Source organism: Streptopelia decaocto (genome assembly GCF_964273445.1).
Source record: "Streptopelia decaocto genome assembly, chromosome: 2".
NCBI classification, from domain to species: domain Eukaryota; kingdom Metazoa; phylum Chordata; class Aves; order Columbiformes; family Columbidae; genus Streptopelia; species Streptopelia decaocto.
Genome location: NC_138655.1, coordinates 74,880,497 through 74,898,500, shown reverse-complemented (window position 1 = coordinate 74,898,500; position 18,004 = coordinate 74,880,497). Strand labels below are relative to the sequence as shown.

At 36.6% G+C, this 18,004-nt stretch overlaps 1 protein-coding gene across 3 annotated transcripts in view; it reads right to left on the bottom strand.

The window, feature by feature from the left end:
• Window positions 1-18,004, bottom strand: part of ADCY2 (adenylate cyclase 2) — a 225,391-nt gene that overhangs the window by 49,484 nt on the left and 157,903 nt on the right. For all 3 annotated transcript variants that reach the window (XM_082045288.1, XM_082045289.1, XM_082045287.1), the window contains exons 13-15: window positions 14,392-14,461; window positions 11,213-11,310; window positions 4,786-4,870 (exon numbers count right to left, since the gene is read on the bottom strand). In XM_082045288.1, coding sequence (XP_081901414.1) covers window positions 4,786-4,870; window positions 11,213-11,310; window positions 14,392-14,461 — 253 coding nt within the window. The remainder of the gene's footprint in view (window positions 1-4,785; window positions 4,871-11,212; window positions 11,311-14,391; window positions 14,462-18,004) is intronic.

The following is an 18,004-nucleotide window of genomic DNA, read 5'->3' as shown; positions in this document are numbered from 1 at the left end:
TCTTTCATTCTTATCTGCATTAAGAGAGACGCTCACATCAGAAGTATGATTCCAGGTCAAAAATAATTTCCAAGTAGTGCTGGTGCTGATATTCCTGTTCTTGCAGAGCTTCGAAATATCTAAATTGTACAAAGTCTTTCTGACCATTAAGTACCAATACCAATTGCTTTAGAGTAAGATACAAATTCTTGCAAACAAAGGTAAAGACTGTGTATCACTCTTTATACAGTGGGGTGGTGTAATGCAACTAATACACTAATAACATGCATTCTTCTAGCAGGGACAGGACTGCTCATGTACTGGCTGCACTCTGTTAGATGGTCTGGTAACCTCAAATCAGAACATCTTTCTTAACTATGGAGACAATTATTTTCTGATGCTTGTTTTGCTGGCATTTTGTTCTGCTAATTCTATGGTTCAACTGGGTATTTAAGAGAGACTATAAACATGTTCAGATGAGATGCTAGGAAAGAAATGTTATTACTTCTAATCTTCCTTGTTAGCTGAAGTAGCTAAATAGGTTTGCAAGGTATAAACATATGCAACAAATAAACATTTCATATTAATGGAAAATAATTGGCACAAAGAGTATGTTGTATCAATTAAGTGCACACATGTCCCGGGTAACGGAAGGAAATTTTTGAGACAGTATTTGAATCAGTGCACCAAGAACATCTGCTTGAGACTAATAATTCTCTGGCAAGCTACCTCAGCTACCACAGGGATCTTTCCTTTACATGCCTACCGTGGGTTTTTTTCTATTGATTGCATTACATTTTCCAATGTATCATTTAAGTAACCAGATCTCTGCTTCCTTGCATTCACATCAGGAGGTAAAACACATCTAACAGTTACCAGGTCTGAGGCATTTCACACTCATTCTATGAACTCATGTATACTTCAGTAAGATAAAAAGACACAGAAAATATATGAGCTAAAGGACAATCATTGTCCTCTTATCTGAATGTAATTTGGGAAAGAAACCTCTCAAGTAAAATTTAAAGAATATATTCCAAAATAGTAAAAAAAAAGAATAACTAACATGTAAAGTATGAAAATATAAGCCAAAAAGGATCTTTAAGACCAAAAATACTCGTAATCTTAAGATGTAAGTCTGAATACTGTAACTATCTAAAAAAAAAGCATAGGGACAAATAAATAATTGGCATAGAAAAGAGATAAATAAATTTCAAGTTTCAGGACATACGCTGATTTTAGTTAGGACTGATGAAGGTTTAAAACCTACAGGCAAATGACTGTTTCTCTCGGAGCTGTCAGTCCTCCCTGCCCTCAGCCTGTCTGCCCAAGGCCGGCAGAGGATCACAGGCCACAAAGGCAGATTCGAGAATTCTGTAACCTCGTTATTTGTGCTACCGCTCTGATGCATCATTTGATGGAAACATTCCTGTTCTTATTTAATGGCTGATATTATCGCTCCACAACAGATTGAGTTGGACCACGTTGCAGTGCTGCCGCACAGTAAGATCAACTAATAATAACCTCAGAGTGAAAGAGTGAGCATAAATCTCTTCTTACAATATTGTAATTAAATTCCATAAGCGCTGGTAATTTTAGCATTGCAGTCTGGAGGTTTGTTGTTTTTTTTCATGTACCAAGGAAATGAAAATCATACAGAGAAACTTGTTCAAAGTTGTTTTCTGTGTGACTTAGTCTGCCGTGTTGACAGCCATTTAAAATCAGTGGACACTGAGTGGGCCAAGTGTCAAGGTATTGAGAAAAGCACATAATGCAGGGACAGCTGAGCCCCTCAGTCATGGGTGGGCGCCTTGGGGAAAGCCTGGGGAAGAAAGGGCAGAAAATGTTGGGCAGAGAGAGAAGGAGGGAACAAGAAGAGTGAGAAACAGTGGAGGTGGTACTCCATGCTGGAGCAGATGTCCACACTGCAGTCCACGGGGGACTTGTGCCGGAGCAGGTGGATGTTCCTGAAGGAACTGCAGCCTGTGGAGACCCCAGGCTGGAGCAGGGGGTAAGCGTGAAGGGAAGGAGCAGCAGAGAGGAATGTCTACGTACTGACCACCCTCCATCCTTGTGCTGCCTCGGGGAAGCTCAAGGAGTCTGGAGAGAAGGCGTAAAGCTGAGTTTGGGAGAGCAGAGAAGAATTGCGTGGCTTTAATGTTTGCTTTTGTTTCTTGCTACCCAAATCTATTTTAATTGACAATAAATTAAATTAATTTTCACAGAATCACAGAATCAAAGAATGTTAGGGATTGGAAGGGACCTTGAAAGATCATCTAGTCCAATCCCCCTGCTGGAGCAGGAACACCTAGATGAGGTTACACAGGAACGTGTCCAGGCGGGTTTTGAATGTCTCCAGAGAAGGAGACTCCACAACCCCACTGGGCAGCCTGTTCCAGTGTTCTGTCACCCTCAAGTGATGTCTGCTTTGTCTATGACAGTAATTAGTGAGTGATCTCCCTGCCTTTATCTCAACTCACAAGCTTTCTGGTCCTGTTCTCCTCCCCCACCCCTCCGAGGAGGCCATGAGTGAGCAGCCAGGTGGGTGTCTGGCCCATAACCAAGGCTGACCCACCACAGTTCATCTGTCAGGGTCAGTCAGGCCCCAACACTTCTCTTCTTTTTTAAGTGCATTTTTAGAAGAGAGGTATTTGGTGATTTTAAACTCTGTAAATATGTGCAGGTGTGTGTACACAAGCACAGTCCAAAATGTGCCCTTAAGAAAAAGAGGTGGGAAAAACCCACACTGGCAAAAAATACCCCAAACTCAAGCAGGATTAGGACAGTAAAGCTTGATTTCTGTTAACACTGACACTATAGTAAAAAAAACCCTAGATATTGATAATTATTTGTTTGAGAATTTGAGGCTTTTTCTTCTAGAAAGAAACCATGTAGAGTTATGGGTCACATACTGTAATGGACATGCTTCTGAAACATAACATAGGGTGTAAATGTGGTTAAAGCTGCAAAACAATACTTGGATTTTGACGTGGAGGAAGAAATCTTAGGCAGAGGACAGGGGAAAGATAAACCTATTGCCTCTTTCGGTAACTGCGTCTCATCTGTCACCTTATAGAACTATGTCCATGCTCGTGAAGGAAAGACGGGGCTGCATCAACTGCGGTCAACTTACTTGATGAAAGGCTCATTAGCAGCATAGCTTCTGTATTAGAGCAGCTGAACTCATAAAGACATAGATATAAATAGCTCCTCTTCAAGCTATTTAGGTTAAAACATGACATCTTGCAAGTCAACAGAAACACAATCATAGGTCTCAATTTCTGGGCAGTATTTACAGTACACACAAGACATAGGAAAAATGGCATTGAAAGTAGGTGCTAGAAATTATTCAAGTGGCACGACTCCTCAACTCTGACTTGGGATTTTTGCTTAGCCAGGCTTTTAAATGCAGAATAGTATGTTTGTATTCCTCCTGAAAATAAAAACCCCAGGAGAGTGCATGTCTCAGCACTTTCTGCTACTATTTCTTTGGCACCTTTTTTTCCTATAGGAGGAAGTCTGGCTTTTCCTTGAAGGCTTTTTTAAAAAATTTCCTTACTCAAGAGCAGTACTCTGACTCCATCATTTTACTCCTATGTCAATAACAAACAGCAATCAAGTATGACATAATAGAAGAACTAATTTTTGCTGTTAAGTAATAGGAATGCCTCTAGGACCTCACTTCAAGGATTTAAAATATTTAAAAATACTGTTGCATTATATCTCAGATTAATTTCTGAGCAGCAGCAGCATCCCTGCCTTATTTGAAAGACAGCTGAAGTGTATAATCATCACATTTTCTTAAATACATGTCCTGTTTAATTACAAGCCTCATAAGGCAAGAGAGAGAAATTATAAAAACCTGCTTCCTCTATTTCTTGCTTTAACTACCAGGCCACCTTTCCTTAGAGTTTTACTGCATAGTGATGCAATTGTCTTTTCTATATGCATGTTTGGTTTGGTTTGGTTTGGTTTGGTTTGGTTTGGTTTTTGTTTGGTTTGGTTTTTTTTTTTAATGATCTTCCATCTTTCTCCATGGGAGCTTGTGGAAAGATGTAAAGATAGAAAAGGAGAACGGGGCTTAAGTGACAAGTATATAGATAGTTTTACTCCAGATTACATGCCAAAGTAAAATTCCATTCACTTTTTTACAAATGCTGTAATATCTTGTTGAAGATGGAGTTATATGCTGGATCTATTTCAGAATAACTGAAAGACAATAATGTAAATTATATTGTGAAATATTCAAGATTTTACACAAATCTTTGTGAAATTCTCAAATTCATCATAGCATTAGGTACACTAACAGGTATTGCAATAACACTTGGACCACTCAATGGCAGAATTAGAATTTTGTTATAAATTTTTTATATATCAAATTAAATTATAACTGCGAAATATTATCTAAACTTAGAAAACAGTCTTATACAATACTTAAACAAATACACAGTCCCCCAATTTAAAGAACTCGTAAGATATATCACCTCCTGTAAGCACAACAGCAAAACTTTTTGAAAAGTCAACCTATCAAACAATAATGCAAACCATTCAGAGGATCCAGGTTCATGAGGGGAAGAAAATATCAGTGTAGGTACAGACAGTCACTCCACTGGCATTTTCTGTTTTTCAGATAAATGAGGACATTTTACAGTACGTTAACAAGGACAAAACAATGTCCTCAGAAGCCTGAGTGTGCCAGCTTTTCTCATTTAACTGGTACTCTGCAAAGGCAGAGTGACTTGGCAAAATAAGAACACGTTATTTAAAAGAAACTGTTAACTACTGGATTACATTTCCTTGAATACCTACCAAAAGCTGTCCAGCAAAGCAGATAAACAAAATGAAGGAAAGCAAGAGAAACGCAGCCCCAAATGAAATTCCAAGAATAGACGTTCTACAAGAAAAGATAAAAACATGTATTAATTTCTCTGTTACACATTTGTAGCATGACCTTTCTTTGTGTATAGTACTGATGACAGGAAAAATTACTACGTGCAAGTTGCAATTTCCAAACATCAACACCATGGAAAAACAATTCCAATCCTTACCAGAATGACAGGCCTTTTTTCCTGCCATTTTCTCAACTCAGGAATGCTTAAATTTGCTTTACCTCTCACTTTGCAAAACTATGACCATGAGAAGGTAATAACTTCCACACAAATAATTTAAATGAAAGAGTGCATTAACAGCAGCAATGCTTTGTTTTGTTTTGCTATTACTTTAGAAAGCCTGTATTAAAGATCCTTCTAATTTTATTTTTATGCTGTTGATTATATCATAATTTAAGAGTCTAATAGATCCGCAAAATAAATTTGTTGGTACTGTATATACCTCCCAAGTTAGGAAAAGCAATAGCATTGGACAACGATGTCCAGTTTTCAGTGCCTCACGTCTAGAACCTGTGTATCTGTGGTGTTGCAATCTCTCAGTCAGCAAAAGCCCTAATACAGTGACTGCTATTTCATGAATGGAAAAGGAGTCTGTATCTCTGAAAACTCCATTGTTTACCAAATTTGACTGGCCAGCCAGAAGTCTGAAGTATCAGAGGACAGGAGAGGAAGGGAAACTAAACACCATGAAGAAAAGAAAAAACAACAGTCTTTAAATTAAAAAAAAAAAAAAAACCAACAACATATACTCTTCCTGAAATCATCATTACTCAGTGTTCTTGTGTGTTATAAATAGGAAAGTCTGGCAAAAATAGCATCACCAGATACTCCGTAAACAGAAACAGGGATGCAGAAGAAATCTGTGCATGCATTTGTTCTGCAAATGTGGAAATCTCTCTCTGTGAGTACCACAGTAGAGCGTAATTGCTCCATCAGGCACCATATACGAGCTACTTAACAAGGCTGCCCAGGGAAAGATGCAATGAGACCTAATTACATTTAATGAATGCCAAGAGGAGATCAGAAGCTCTGGACCAACTTGAGTTGTTTAAGCAAGGGAACTAGATGTCATCATGAAGTCCCTCACCTGAGTGTCTGCTTTCAGTTTTCACCACAGATTTGACGTTTTTACAGACTTAAAAAATATCTCTCAAACCCTTTGAGTACCAGCAAATATTTTTATAAAATCTTATATGCTAGAAATATTGCCATGATATTCGAGAAATAAGTTTTATATCCCTTGCTTTTTCCACAAAACTGTAATAAATGTTCCATTTTAAGTTAGCTCCTCCCTAAACGCATGATTCAGAATTAAAATACATTATTAATAAAAGCATACATCTCTGTTCTTTCGAGATGCCATGTGTATTCAAATATATGCATTTTATAAACTAGAATACTAAAAATATAGGAGTAGAACTCTATGGATCAATTTCCTTAGATTACATACAAATATTGCAAAACATTTTGATCTGTTTTAACAACAGTGTTATAGGAGCTATTTTCAGGAAAGAACAAAAAAGCATTAACTTCGCAAACCAATTTGATGCCGTATTGCTGCCATTAAAAGCATTTTGGAGAGTAATTTATGAGCTTCCCTGCCAATCATTCACAGAACCTCTTATATGCTAAATATTCATCAGATTTTGTGTTGATGCGAAAAGCTGATGAAAACCAAACAACTGGCAATTCACAACGTACATTAATGTTATAATAATATTTCTTTTAGAAGTTATTTGAAAATCATTATTGCTTATGAACACATGTTCTCCAAGAATTTCTCATCGAGACCAAGACAGTAAGCTGTATATCATAATATGTAAAACTACAGTCTCTACTCTCAGGAGTTTAAAATCTAGTAGGCAACAGAAGAGATGAAAGAAAAGGAATATAATTAACAGACTTATTTTCTGTATATGCGTAAACACTTTCAATCATGTACGTCCTTCAACACTATTCAAGTAACCATTCCTGCATTTCAAACTAGTGCTATTCTTTTTCTGATATGAAAGATAGAGCCTGCACACCTTAAGAAATGATTCAACAGAATAGCCTTACAAGTCAAGTTTGGAGTGCATACTTGTAGAAGAAGAAATTAAGATGTTTGTGAGAGAAACTGGCGAGCAAAGGAAATAAAGTTAACATGGCATAAGGAAAGCTTATGCAAAGAGTTCTTAATCACGTGGGCAACAGGCAAGAACAAAAGGGCTTTGTTGCCCATGATCAATGATGTTATTGAGCTGGCACAAGAAAAATAATTACATAGCAAGGTGAACAAGATTCTGATTATCAGGACAATGGACTGAGGATAAGCAAAAGGAAAGGTGGTCTCTTAGAGTCCCCTTTTAAGTGGTATATACAGAGAAAAGCTGTAAGGTTTTTGCTCCCCACACCCACTTCTTTCCTGGGAACAGCAGGACTTCTGTTTGAGCTAGGCTAAGCCAAAACAGTTTGATGCTGCTCCTAGAAGGAAAAAAGTGGGCTGAAAATGCTATATTGGGAAGCAAAATACTAAAAATTGCCACCATAAACAAACCTCATGTGGGGCAACAACCACAGGAAAGCCATAACATGCATTTACTTTTTTTTAATCACTGGAACATTACAAAACAGTACAGGTCTTAACAGTAAACTAATCTCGGCTTTATTGTGTAGAGTCATCAAACGCATTGCACAAGTCATCAAATTAATTGCATTGACAGATCTGGGCAAACCATTTTGTCAAAACAGCACCTGGGATCCCAGAATCCAGCTAAATTTCTACTTGTCTCTTCCTGTGTTTCAAGGAATTACCTCATTTCTGAACGCTCTACCCCCTGCTACAGTGCCCCACCAGGAACCCTGACAGGACAACTGTTGACAATAACCTACACAGGGACAGAGTTTAAAATTGAGGAAGCAACATGAGAACTTCCCTGGCTTCAGATAGTTCCAAGTCTAAATAATTTATGATCTTGGCTATCCTTCTCATATTTTTCTTGTTTCATCAGTAAATATCTGTTTTGAATAATTCATTTTTATCAGGTGGTAAGAGATTGGGGAAAAAAAGTATTTATATACACTTATGTCTTGTTGGTAATATTTTAACAAAAAAATAAAAAAATATTACGAAAAGACTGAAAAGGGGAGAAGAGAACATATTCTTTCTAAATTTTTTGTAGCTTTTAGGAAAATGTGTGACTTATGGCACATGGCCCTTAATGGGACATAGAGAATTTCCTTAGCTTGCCAGGTAATTAACACTCATGTTTGAACTATTAGTTTGCAAATTCTCTTGAGTTTATAAAATCATAATGAAGCAATTACAAATGATAATTATACAAGGCAATACTGAATTCAGACTTTTTTGTATGTAATAGTAGATATTGCTTTCTTAATTCAACTGATGCTTTCACCAAGCCATCAGTGGATTCAATGGCTGTGTAGACTAATTGTATGACAGTTCCAGTGTTTGGAAAAATCATTTCAGCATTCTAACTTGAGTTTTGTGGTTTTTTTTTTTTTCCCTTTTTTTTTTTTTAAATAAGATACAGCAAAAAATAGCTAGTAATGATGGTTTTCTTTTGTTTATACTTATATTTTACACACCTGCTTTCAGACAAAAGTTTTAAGTACTAGCATTTCTGTGAAGAAAACCAGCTGCGCTTGACTGAAAATACTTCCATGGGTAGAACAAGACGATTGTTAATTTGGCATGACTCAGGACAAAAGGACACAACTTCTTGAACAGAGCAGCCTCAGAAAGTGAAGACTTGGCAAGAATCCTAAACGTAGCCCCAAACAAATACCTGATTTGAATAGCACAAGAAGTAACTCCTGTTCAGTAGGAATATACTCCCATCAGTTCACCAATTTGCATTTCAAAAAACAACACTACCAATTCCATGTCAGTTGACTGTTTCCCCAAATGAAGAATGTAGGGTGTGGCGAATTACTAGAGATACTTCTGGCACTTGGAAAACCAAGAATGACAGCGAGCCAGTGAAGGCCTGTTCCTAATAAATGCGCTGATCAAGCTTTCCTGTCATTTTAATGTCACAATACTTTTCATGATAAATTTCATGCCAATATTTTGTTTACTTGATTAAATTTATATTTACCACTTTGTGTAAAGTTTATTGTGAAAACATCACATCAGTTTATTGATGCCGGGAAAAATTAAAACATTAATAAATTATTTCAGCCTTGAAATAAATGTCTCATGATCTTGGAGACAGCACTTATTGCTTGCAAATTGCTGGATGTTACTCACCATCAAATATCTCCAAACCTACTTTAAAGCAGCAGCTGTGTGCCTGCACAGAAATCAATGATATTACACTGCTGCAAAACCAGATTAAGGGAATAGTGAATCAATAAAATCCAATGACAGACATAGTTTATCTCCTTGTCTTCATTAGATCACCATTTAAAAATCCTGTAGAATATATGGAAGAAAACGAAAAGGCTAGATAGAATTTTATACTAAACTGTTAGTATTTATTTATTTATCTTCTGGGAGGAAATAACAATTGAAGCACTGGAGTATGTTCATTTTAACCTACACTTGTGATATACGGGTGATTTTTTAACTTTTTTTTTTTTTTTTTAATTTGCAGTGCTCCCAGTTTTCCAGCAAAGATGCAAATGCCTGTATAATACCTTGCCTTTCTGCCTTCCACTTTTGCATCTCTTAAATTAATCCACACACCCCTTGAAGCTGAATAGCATCCATGTTGGCAATACTTGATTTTACACTATTGCTTTTTCAATTTAATATGCAGCCTTATAAAAGGACAAAAAGATAATTTACATTTTGGTAATGAAAATGATAAATTGTATCTATCTTTTGCTCTGATATTAGAAAAAGACCATGTAATATCAGGACGTGCTTTTACACATGGGAGGAAACTTCCCTAGTTGAATACAGATCCCCAAGATTTCACTGATGTCACATATCTGGTATATTTGAATGAACTACACAAATGGTTTAAGAGACATAATAAGAAAATAGAAAAATAAACATATTACTACATGCATGACAAGTGATAAATCTAGATTCATTTTTATGACTGAAATCAAAACATAAAACCAGATTCACAAATTATACTGTTGGAAGGGACTAGTTAGATCCAAGTTCGGTTTTTGGTGTCTCACAAACCACAAATTTCCCAGAATTAATTCCTGTACTAATCAAAAGACAGTATGAGCTTGTAAGATATATTCATTATGCAAAATGACAAAATTAGTCATGAGTCTTAGTTATGTATTTTGCAATAGTAATGCCTCATGTGCAGGATCCCTCTGAACTCTTGGAGAAGCGTCCCGCAGCAGCTTGTATCTCTGTGTTAGAAACTAGCTGGAAAACCCTTTGCAAAGAAAATGTTATAACATCTGAACAGAAGTCCATAAAACTTTATATATATTATAATACAAATCTGCCATATGGAAAGTCAATTTATAATGACCTAAATGTTCCTTCTGGCTTTGAATTAAAATATAAGTACTACAGCACAAGACTGATGAATCAACAGAGTTTACAAATACTACTCAAAGTGCTGCACAGGACAAAAGATGATGAGTAAAGCAACACTATCACAGGGAATATACAGTGTTGGCTTTGGAAACAATTGCTATAAAATAAATATCAGCTTTTCGCTATGTAAACGATGAACAGTGAAACTGCGTTTTAAGAAGTCTAGTAAAATAGTCTTTACTGGAACTGTCTTCCCGTTTTCTCAACCTTTTTAGAATATGCACAGATAGAAAGAGAGCTGATTTATATGCACAAATATAAAATAGTTCACAATATAAAAATTCTTATAAAAATAATTATTCTAATAACAGATTATAATATTATAAAATTAGTTTTAAAAAGAGACATTTTATGAACAGTAATGCTCTATCTGCAGGTTGATGGAGCAGTATTATAACAGTAATATGTTAAATACATTCATCTAATCACAGTCCCAATTCTGCAATCCATTTTATCTCACTTCAATATCCAATTGTCACACCTACTTCACATGTAATTTTAGTTGCACAAACCTATAGCTTGTATTACTTTGTTTTACACATATTAATTTCATTCCTGTCATCATCACACATTTTTAAATGCAAAGAGAAAAACTAAAATGAATGAAGGATTGATACTAATGCTTGGCACCATGCTAGTGACAGCTTTTAAAATTAGAAACAAGCTTGATAATGGGCTGAAACCCTCAATCTTTTCAGTTCAGTTTCATTTCTATGAATTTACCTCTGTGATCTGAGAATTGCGATTATTTTTTTTTTTACTTATACATTTTTATTTTTCACATTAATGGGCAAACATACACAGGAATGAGTACATCTTAAAAACCACTTACTTTGGCAATACCAGGATCTGCACAACAAAAATGCAGAAGAATATGAGACAGGCACAAGTCACATAATACTTAAATGCAGGCAGAGTAGTTGCTCGATACTAGAAGGAAAAAAAAAAAACAAATGTTAAAAACAGAATTTCCAAAGTAGATAAAATATCACCCAACTGAAATTTCAGCTTAAAGATGCAGATATGCATAGGCAGTGTCTAGCAACAGTAAATTTCTTGTTGTTCAATAACTTCCACATCCACTCAGTTATGGCTAATGATTGTCAGACATAGTATTGAATCTTCTTACTTATTGAAAAACAGCTTAAGCAGCCATGTCACATGGTTTTGTCTTGTTCTTCCGCAGAACAGGACTATCCCAAATTCATTGTAAATAGTTTAATTAGAAAAAAAAAAAAGGTGAAATAATATTTTAAAATATTTTTAGGAATGGCCAACCATTCTTAGCCAGTTCCAAGTTTCTTAGTCATTAATTCCTCAAACTGATTTTCAATTATTAATAAATACTGAGTGGGCTCAAAAAGTTATAAAAAAATGTAACACTCATTCAGACAGGAAACTTCAGAGCGCACGAAGCAGAAAAGTGTAAACTGTGCCTCAGATGTGTATAAACGTTCTGTTTCCAACAGCATAGCTAGCCACCACACTGATATTTACTGGGACTATATTATTACCCCAATTAAAATATTTTTTGTCTGTGTTAAAAGGTCTCATATGTCCACTGATACTACTAAACACTTGATGTTCTTAGGAGACAGTCAATTTCATCTGTTCTGTCATAAAAAAAAATCTATTTATGAATCTCTAATTAGCCTGTCTAGAGACATAAGAATTAAGCAATTAAATATTTATCAGAGTTGTTCTGCTATTTGAGATAAATGTGTCCTGATTGAAACCAATTAAGTACTCAAAGGGAAATGAACTAAGTATTGGGCCTATTAAAGTTACTTACACTATCAAAGTTTTTTTCAAAGGCCAAGAGTTTAAGATTTGATTATGAAAAGAAAATGTACCAAAGATTATTTTCTCAAAGTGCTCAGAGTTCCAGCTTCATAAAATGGAAAGTGCTCGAGCTGTGCTTTCTCGCTGCAGGCACGCAGCTGTTTCTTTGTGCTTAGTGCCAAGTTCTGCCCTTGAAACTGGTACGCCAAACTTTACATGGACACGTAGAAATTGAATTTCGCAACTCAACAGCTTTTTTTGACTTTTGAATTATATGACAAATTAAAAGCAACCCTTATCACATACCTAACTGAATTTTGAGGTACAAATAAGACTTTGCTTGATGGGTACAATTGTAGCAAATTTTCTTTTTCCATCTGTGGAATGTTTGTTGTTTCTTAAAGGTTTTACCCAACAAATTTAGACCTTGAGCCGATGTTAAAATCTCAAAAAATTCCAACCAACTTGTAAATGCATTTCAGCATTTCATACTTCCCCAGACACTTCCCAGTGAGGTCAGACAACTTGATCTTTAGATTAAAGAATTATTTTGCTTTATTACCTTGCTGTAATTCCAGGTCTTGAAAAGCTCCTGTTTAAACCAAAAGCAGGCTTCTGACTGAGTTCTTTAAAGTCAAGACCAGACTGGTGACTCATTAAAAGGCGGTGAAGAAAGATATGAAAAAGCCGATCCAAAAAGAGCAATTTGTTCTTTGCCATTCCTTAGCATTCTACAATCTAAAAGAGATTAGACTCCTACATGGAGCATCTACACAGCTGAATAACTTAGCTCTCTGATTTTCTCCCAAGTGCTGATTCCCTGATGGTCCAAAGTGCACATATGATGGTTTTCTCACAAGTTCTCATTCAGAATTTATCTGTAAGCACCACCCACACTAAAGGTACGCCTCTGATCCACCCAGTGTACCCTTTAAACACCATGAATGAGACCACACCAGGTGTAGCTTCATCTCTCTTATGCCATCTTCTACACAGTATCAAGGAGCCTTGAAAGTTTTTCCACCCTAATGTATTGCCAAGGGCCTACAAGACATGCCTTTGGCAGATGGCCATCAGAACACTATTCTGCTGAGCTGTGAAAGAATCTGAGAACTATTTCAGGTGCTTTGAACTGAAATATATCTACACAAATAATTAAATAAGTATTTGACAACCACATGGGACCCAGAGGACACTTGCATCTATGCTGTACAGTGTGAGCACAGTATGGTAATACTTTCTGTACCCCCTTCTCATCAGGTTTGCTTGTGGTCAATCCTACCTCTTACATCCCTGAAGGACAGCATAACTGTTCAGCTCTCAGTTGCTCTAGGCTTAGGAGAAAGCAGAAAGAGGCAACTCTCCAATCTTTCTGCTGAGGCTGTGTCAGTTATGTAGAAAAACAATCAAGTTCTACAAGGCCACAAAACAAAGAAAAGGCCTGACTTTCTAGGCTAGTGGTCATGACAGTCACATAAAGGGAAGAATCTTTTGTTCCGATCATTATTCCAAGGACTAGAAACAATATCATTTATTCCATTTGCACATACATGTCTCAAACATGTTTTATCACACATATCTAGTTGAGATGTTCCTGCTCATTGCAGAGGAGTTGGACTAGATTAATTTTTAAGGTCCTTTCCAACCCAAACTACTCTGTGATTCTATGATATTAGTCAGAAGAAATTTGAGTGTGTTGCATCCAAGACAGTAAGGTATCTTTCTTAAAATACATTTATAGTATTGTTTCCCCAGAATGACTGCCAGCATCAAGTGCATATGGAGAAAACTAATGAGCAACCGATATAATTACAAAGCTATCATTACTACAGGTGGAGTCTTTGAGACACGACAAAGAAGAAAAAATTAAAAACATTGGAGTTTGATAAATGCCTTTTGAGGATGCAGGTGATGGAATTTAGGAATTCTTTGCTCCAGTTACATCAAATTTGGGCTATCAAACCTCCTCCCACTTCTGCAAGACCATGAAAATTTTAAGAAATTCAAGTGAACTGCAGAGTCCTATGAAGCAGAAGGCACTCTTGGACATCGTATTAATAACATTTCTTTGATAAATGAGCTAAAATATTATTGTAAGGTTTGAGCACTTCTCCCTGCAGGAGAGGTGCTGTGGCCATGGCTCCGTGTTACAAAATCAAGGGATACAAGTTTCACTTAGGATGAGGCAAAGACGGAATCACCCACGACTCAGCAGTGAAAATAACTTACTTCTTTTTCCAGAGTCTTATTATAGAAAAGAAGTGATATTCTTTGAATGTCTTCAGATTTAAGCCACTGCCTAGAAAAGAAAAGGAACATTATAATTGACATAAGAATAAAGTAGTGCTGTAGCAGACACTACAAATCCCCTCTCCCTTTTCACTTCTATTGCTAACATACACATTAAACAAAAGCTTAGATGAACCATTTTTTTCTGTGCATCATTCCTAAAGATAATAAAAGGAGAGATTTTATGTGATGTAAGTCTGACACTGATATTCCACTCATGTACAAAATAACGGGGTATATCCATTGCACAGAAGAGAACCCGAGATAAAAAAAGTCCTTCACAAGGTACCTATAAGAAGCACACTGTTACAATATGCAACAGTGGCAGGTAAATTACACTTTACAAACTCCTATTCCAAACAAAAATGTAAAAAGCATTATTAAAAGAGGAGGTTGTCATTGAGCTGTAATCCTCTTTTGACCATGACCCTGTACTCTAGAGGTAGAATTTGATCTTTTTACTGATTATAAAAAATTATTCCCTGCTTAAAGATGAGCAATACAAAATAGATTAAGTACTTGCACTGAAATGACAAATCTATTTTAAAAGAAATGAATCTTGACAAAAGCTTGACATAATTTTTACAAAATGAAATGCTCTAATATGAAAGTGTATATTTATTTTAATGGACACTTGAAAAGAAACAGAATATTTACATTTCAAGAGTGTTAGGTTGCAAGGGGATTTGACAAATTTGAAAAAATATTTAAGCAGATTGCTTCTGTGAACATGAAGTACTTGAGCTTGAACAATAATAGCGGGGCTTGAGATTTTTTTGCAACCTTCCCAGCAATAACGTTAAATTAGGCTTTAAGTTAGTAGTGTAGCTACTGCCTTCCAAATAAAAGGGAATGTCTGAACTGACAGGCTGCAAATGCAAATAAGTAGTAGCAATGAATCACAGTGGAATATGTCCTGAATTAAGGTCCTGGGAGAACAGGAGTGAACAGAGTGGTATGTAAGCTATTAACTCTGATTTGCGAAATTTAAAATATTTGTTTCCTTGCCTGGGAGACTGTCTTTGTTCCTGTGCAGTATTTCATTATAAAAAGAGGCTGGAAACATACTCAGTTCTAGGTATGCTTAATGCAAAAATACACATATTCAGTTTGTGGAACTTTTTTGGTGAACTGTGAAAATTAAGTGCAAGTTTTCTTCCATTTAGTTATAAAAATCAAACAAAAAGTAACCCTCTTCTCTGAGCTGTTAACTAATTTCCCTTTTTTCCTTATGGTATCTGATGGGTGGATTGATTTAATTGCCATTACTACACAGCTAAACATTTCTGTTTGTAGATCTACTCCCAAAGGCCTAATTTGGTCTGTATACACTTGATCACATGTGAAGTCAGTAGTGCCATTTAGAGCAAATGCCACCTCACACTCCACATTACAACCTCAGGTTTTCAGGAGCTTTTAGTTCTACTTTAAAGCTTAGAAAAAACTATACTGGTTTTAGATAGCAGGTGCCGAGGGGCCTGAGATGAGGGAAACGGGATAGCACAGACAAATGTAAGTGGGGAGTAAGTACAAAAGAAGGAACACAAAATCACATATATTTGGCACAGAGATAAGGACTGAAAAATTCTGCCTACAGACTGACTCCCTGATGAGCCTAAAAATTAGCAAAGTATCCGCAGGAATGTGGGGATATGCCTCCTGGGAAGCTAGGTACCTAATTTCTGTTTAAATTCTTTTGCAATTCAAGGAGCACCACAGACAGTGAATTGTGCCTGTATCCGCAGAGGTGTGTGGTTTGATAGGGCTTGTACTGATTGACAATGTACAGCAAGGAATTATACACAGAACATAGAAGCCATCATGACTTAAAGAAAAAAGAGAGGAAAGAGAGTGTGTCTCATTAACATAGTAACCTACTTATCAAAGAGCAAATAACTACAGTTTAAGTCCCTCTGTAGGTATGCATTTAGTTAGTAGATTGCTATCTATCCATCACATGTGCTACAGAAGGCCTGTAACCACCAAGGTGAAGAGTGGAATAGCTGGGGCTACTCATCCCCCTCCTGTGCAGAATGAGTGTTTTGACCCCTCACTATAGGAAAGACATTGAGGTGCTGGAGAGAGTGTAGAGAAGGGAAAAGAAGCTGGTGAGGGGCCTGGAGCACAAGTCTTGTGAGGAGCAGCTGAGGGAACTGGGGCTGTTTAGCCTGGAGAAAAGGAGGCTGAGGGGAGACCTTATCGCTCTCTACAATTACATGAAAGGAGGTTCTAGCATGGAGGGCATTGGTCTCTTTTCCCAAGTAGCAAGTGATAGTACAAGAGGAAGTGGTCTCAAGTTGCACCAGGGAAGATTCAGATTGGATATTAGGAAAATCTTCCTCACTGAAAGGGTTGTCAAGCATTTGAACAGGCTCTCCAAGGATGTGTTTGAGTCCCCATCCCTGGAGCTGTTTAAAAGATGCATAGATGAGATGCTTGTGGGCATGGTTTAGTGGCGGACTTGGCAGTGCTAGGTTAATGGTTGGACTCGATGATCTTAAAGGTCTTTTCCAACCAAAATGATTCTATGATTCTAAAAACACTCTGTTAAAGGTACGGGCAAAAGAAATATGTAGAGAATGTATGATGTTACACCCTAATGGCTAAGGTACTCAGCTGAGAGACAGAAGCTCTCTGTTCCTCACTTGCTCTTTTAAATCTGTATTTTACGTATCTTTTAACGCGGTGCTCTAACCGAATAATAACGAATAAACAGATCATAACTTTCCTCATGCAGCTTTGCAAGGAGCACTGCCAACTAAACCTACTCTGAGTCAGGCTATAAGGCCAGGGAGGTGCTTTTTAGATGCCACGATTTCATTTGCATTCCAGAAGACAGAATTGAACCCAGAGGCCCTGAGGGTGTTCACGTGGCACTTTGCAGTTTTGTGGAAAGACAGCAAGTTTGCGAACCAGCAGGAGAGCAGTGACGGACGGAGGCCAGAGAAAATGCTGCACCACTTTAAAAACCTGAGGTGCCATTTCACTATGTTCCACACTATTTCACACTGTGTAAAAACAGTGATTCAACTGGACTACAGGTTTGTCTTGGCCTAAGAAGATCAAGACTCTACATTCCTTTATTTTCCAGTTACAGGCTGTTAAACACCTGGGCATGTAATATCAAAGACTCACATATTATGACTGTTTGCTTGCAACCAGTTACTTTTTTCACAGAGTAACACATGGCAAAGAACCATGATGTGGACGAAAAAGTCAGACTGTACTGACAGCGCAGGGTAGAAGAAACAACAACTCTGTACAATGAATGTTCATTTTTGAATAATTTTCATGCAATTTCCTAATTAAAAAGGCTAAAAGAATGCTCATTTTGATACTACATTTTATATGCAAGATTTTTTTTAAATTTTCTTCATTCAGTCATAGTCCTAATCTCTATAAAATCCAAACTACACTTAAAAACATTTAGAAATATCACTTTTCTCATAGATTTTCTTAAAAGTTTTCTTCTTGATTCACAAAAGAAAAAGATTTAGCTTTACAACCACTCCATGGGATTATTTGATAGTGTTATTTTAATTTTATGGCTAAA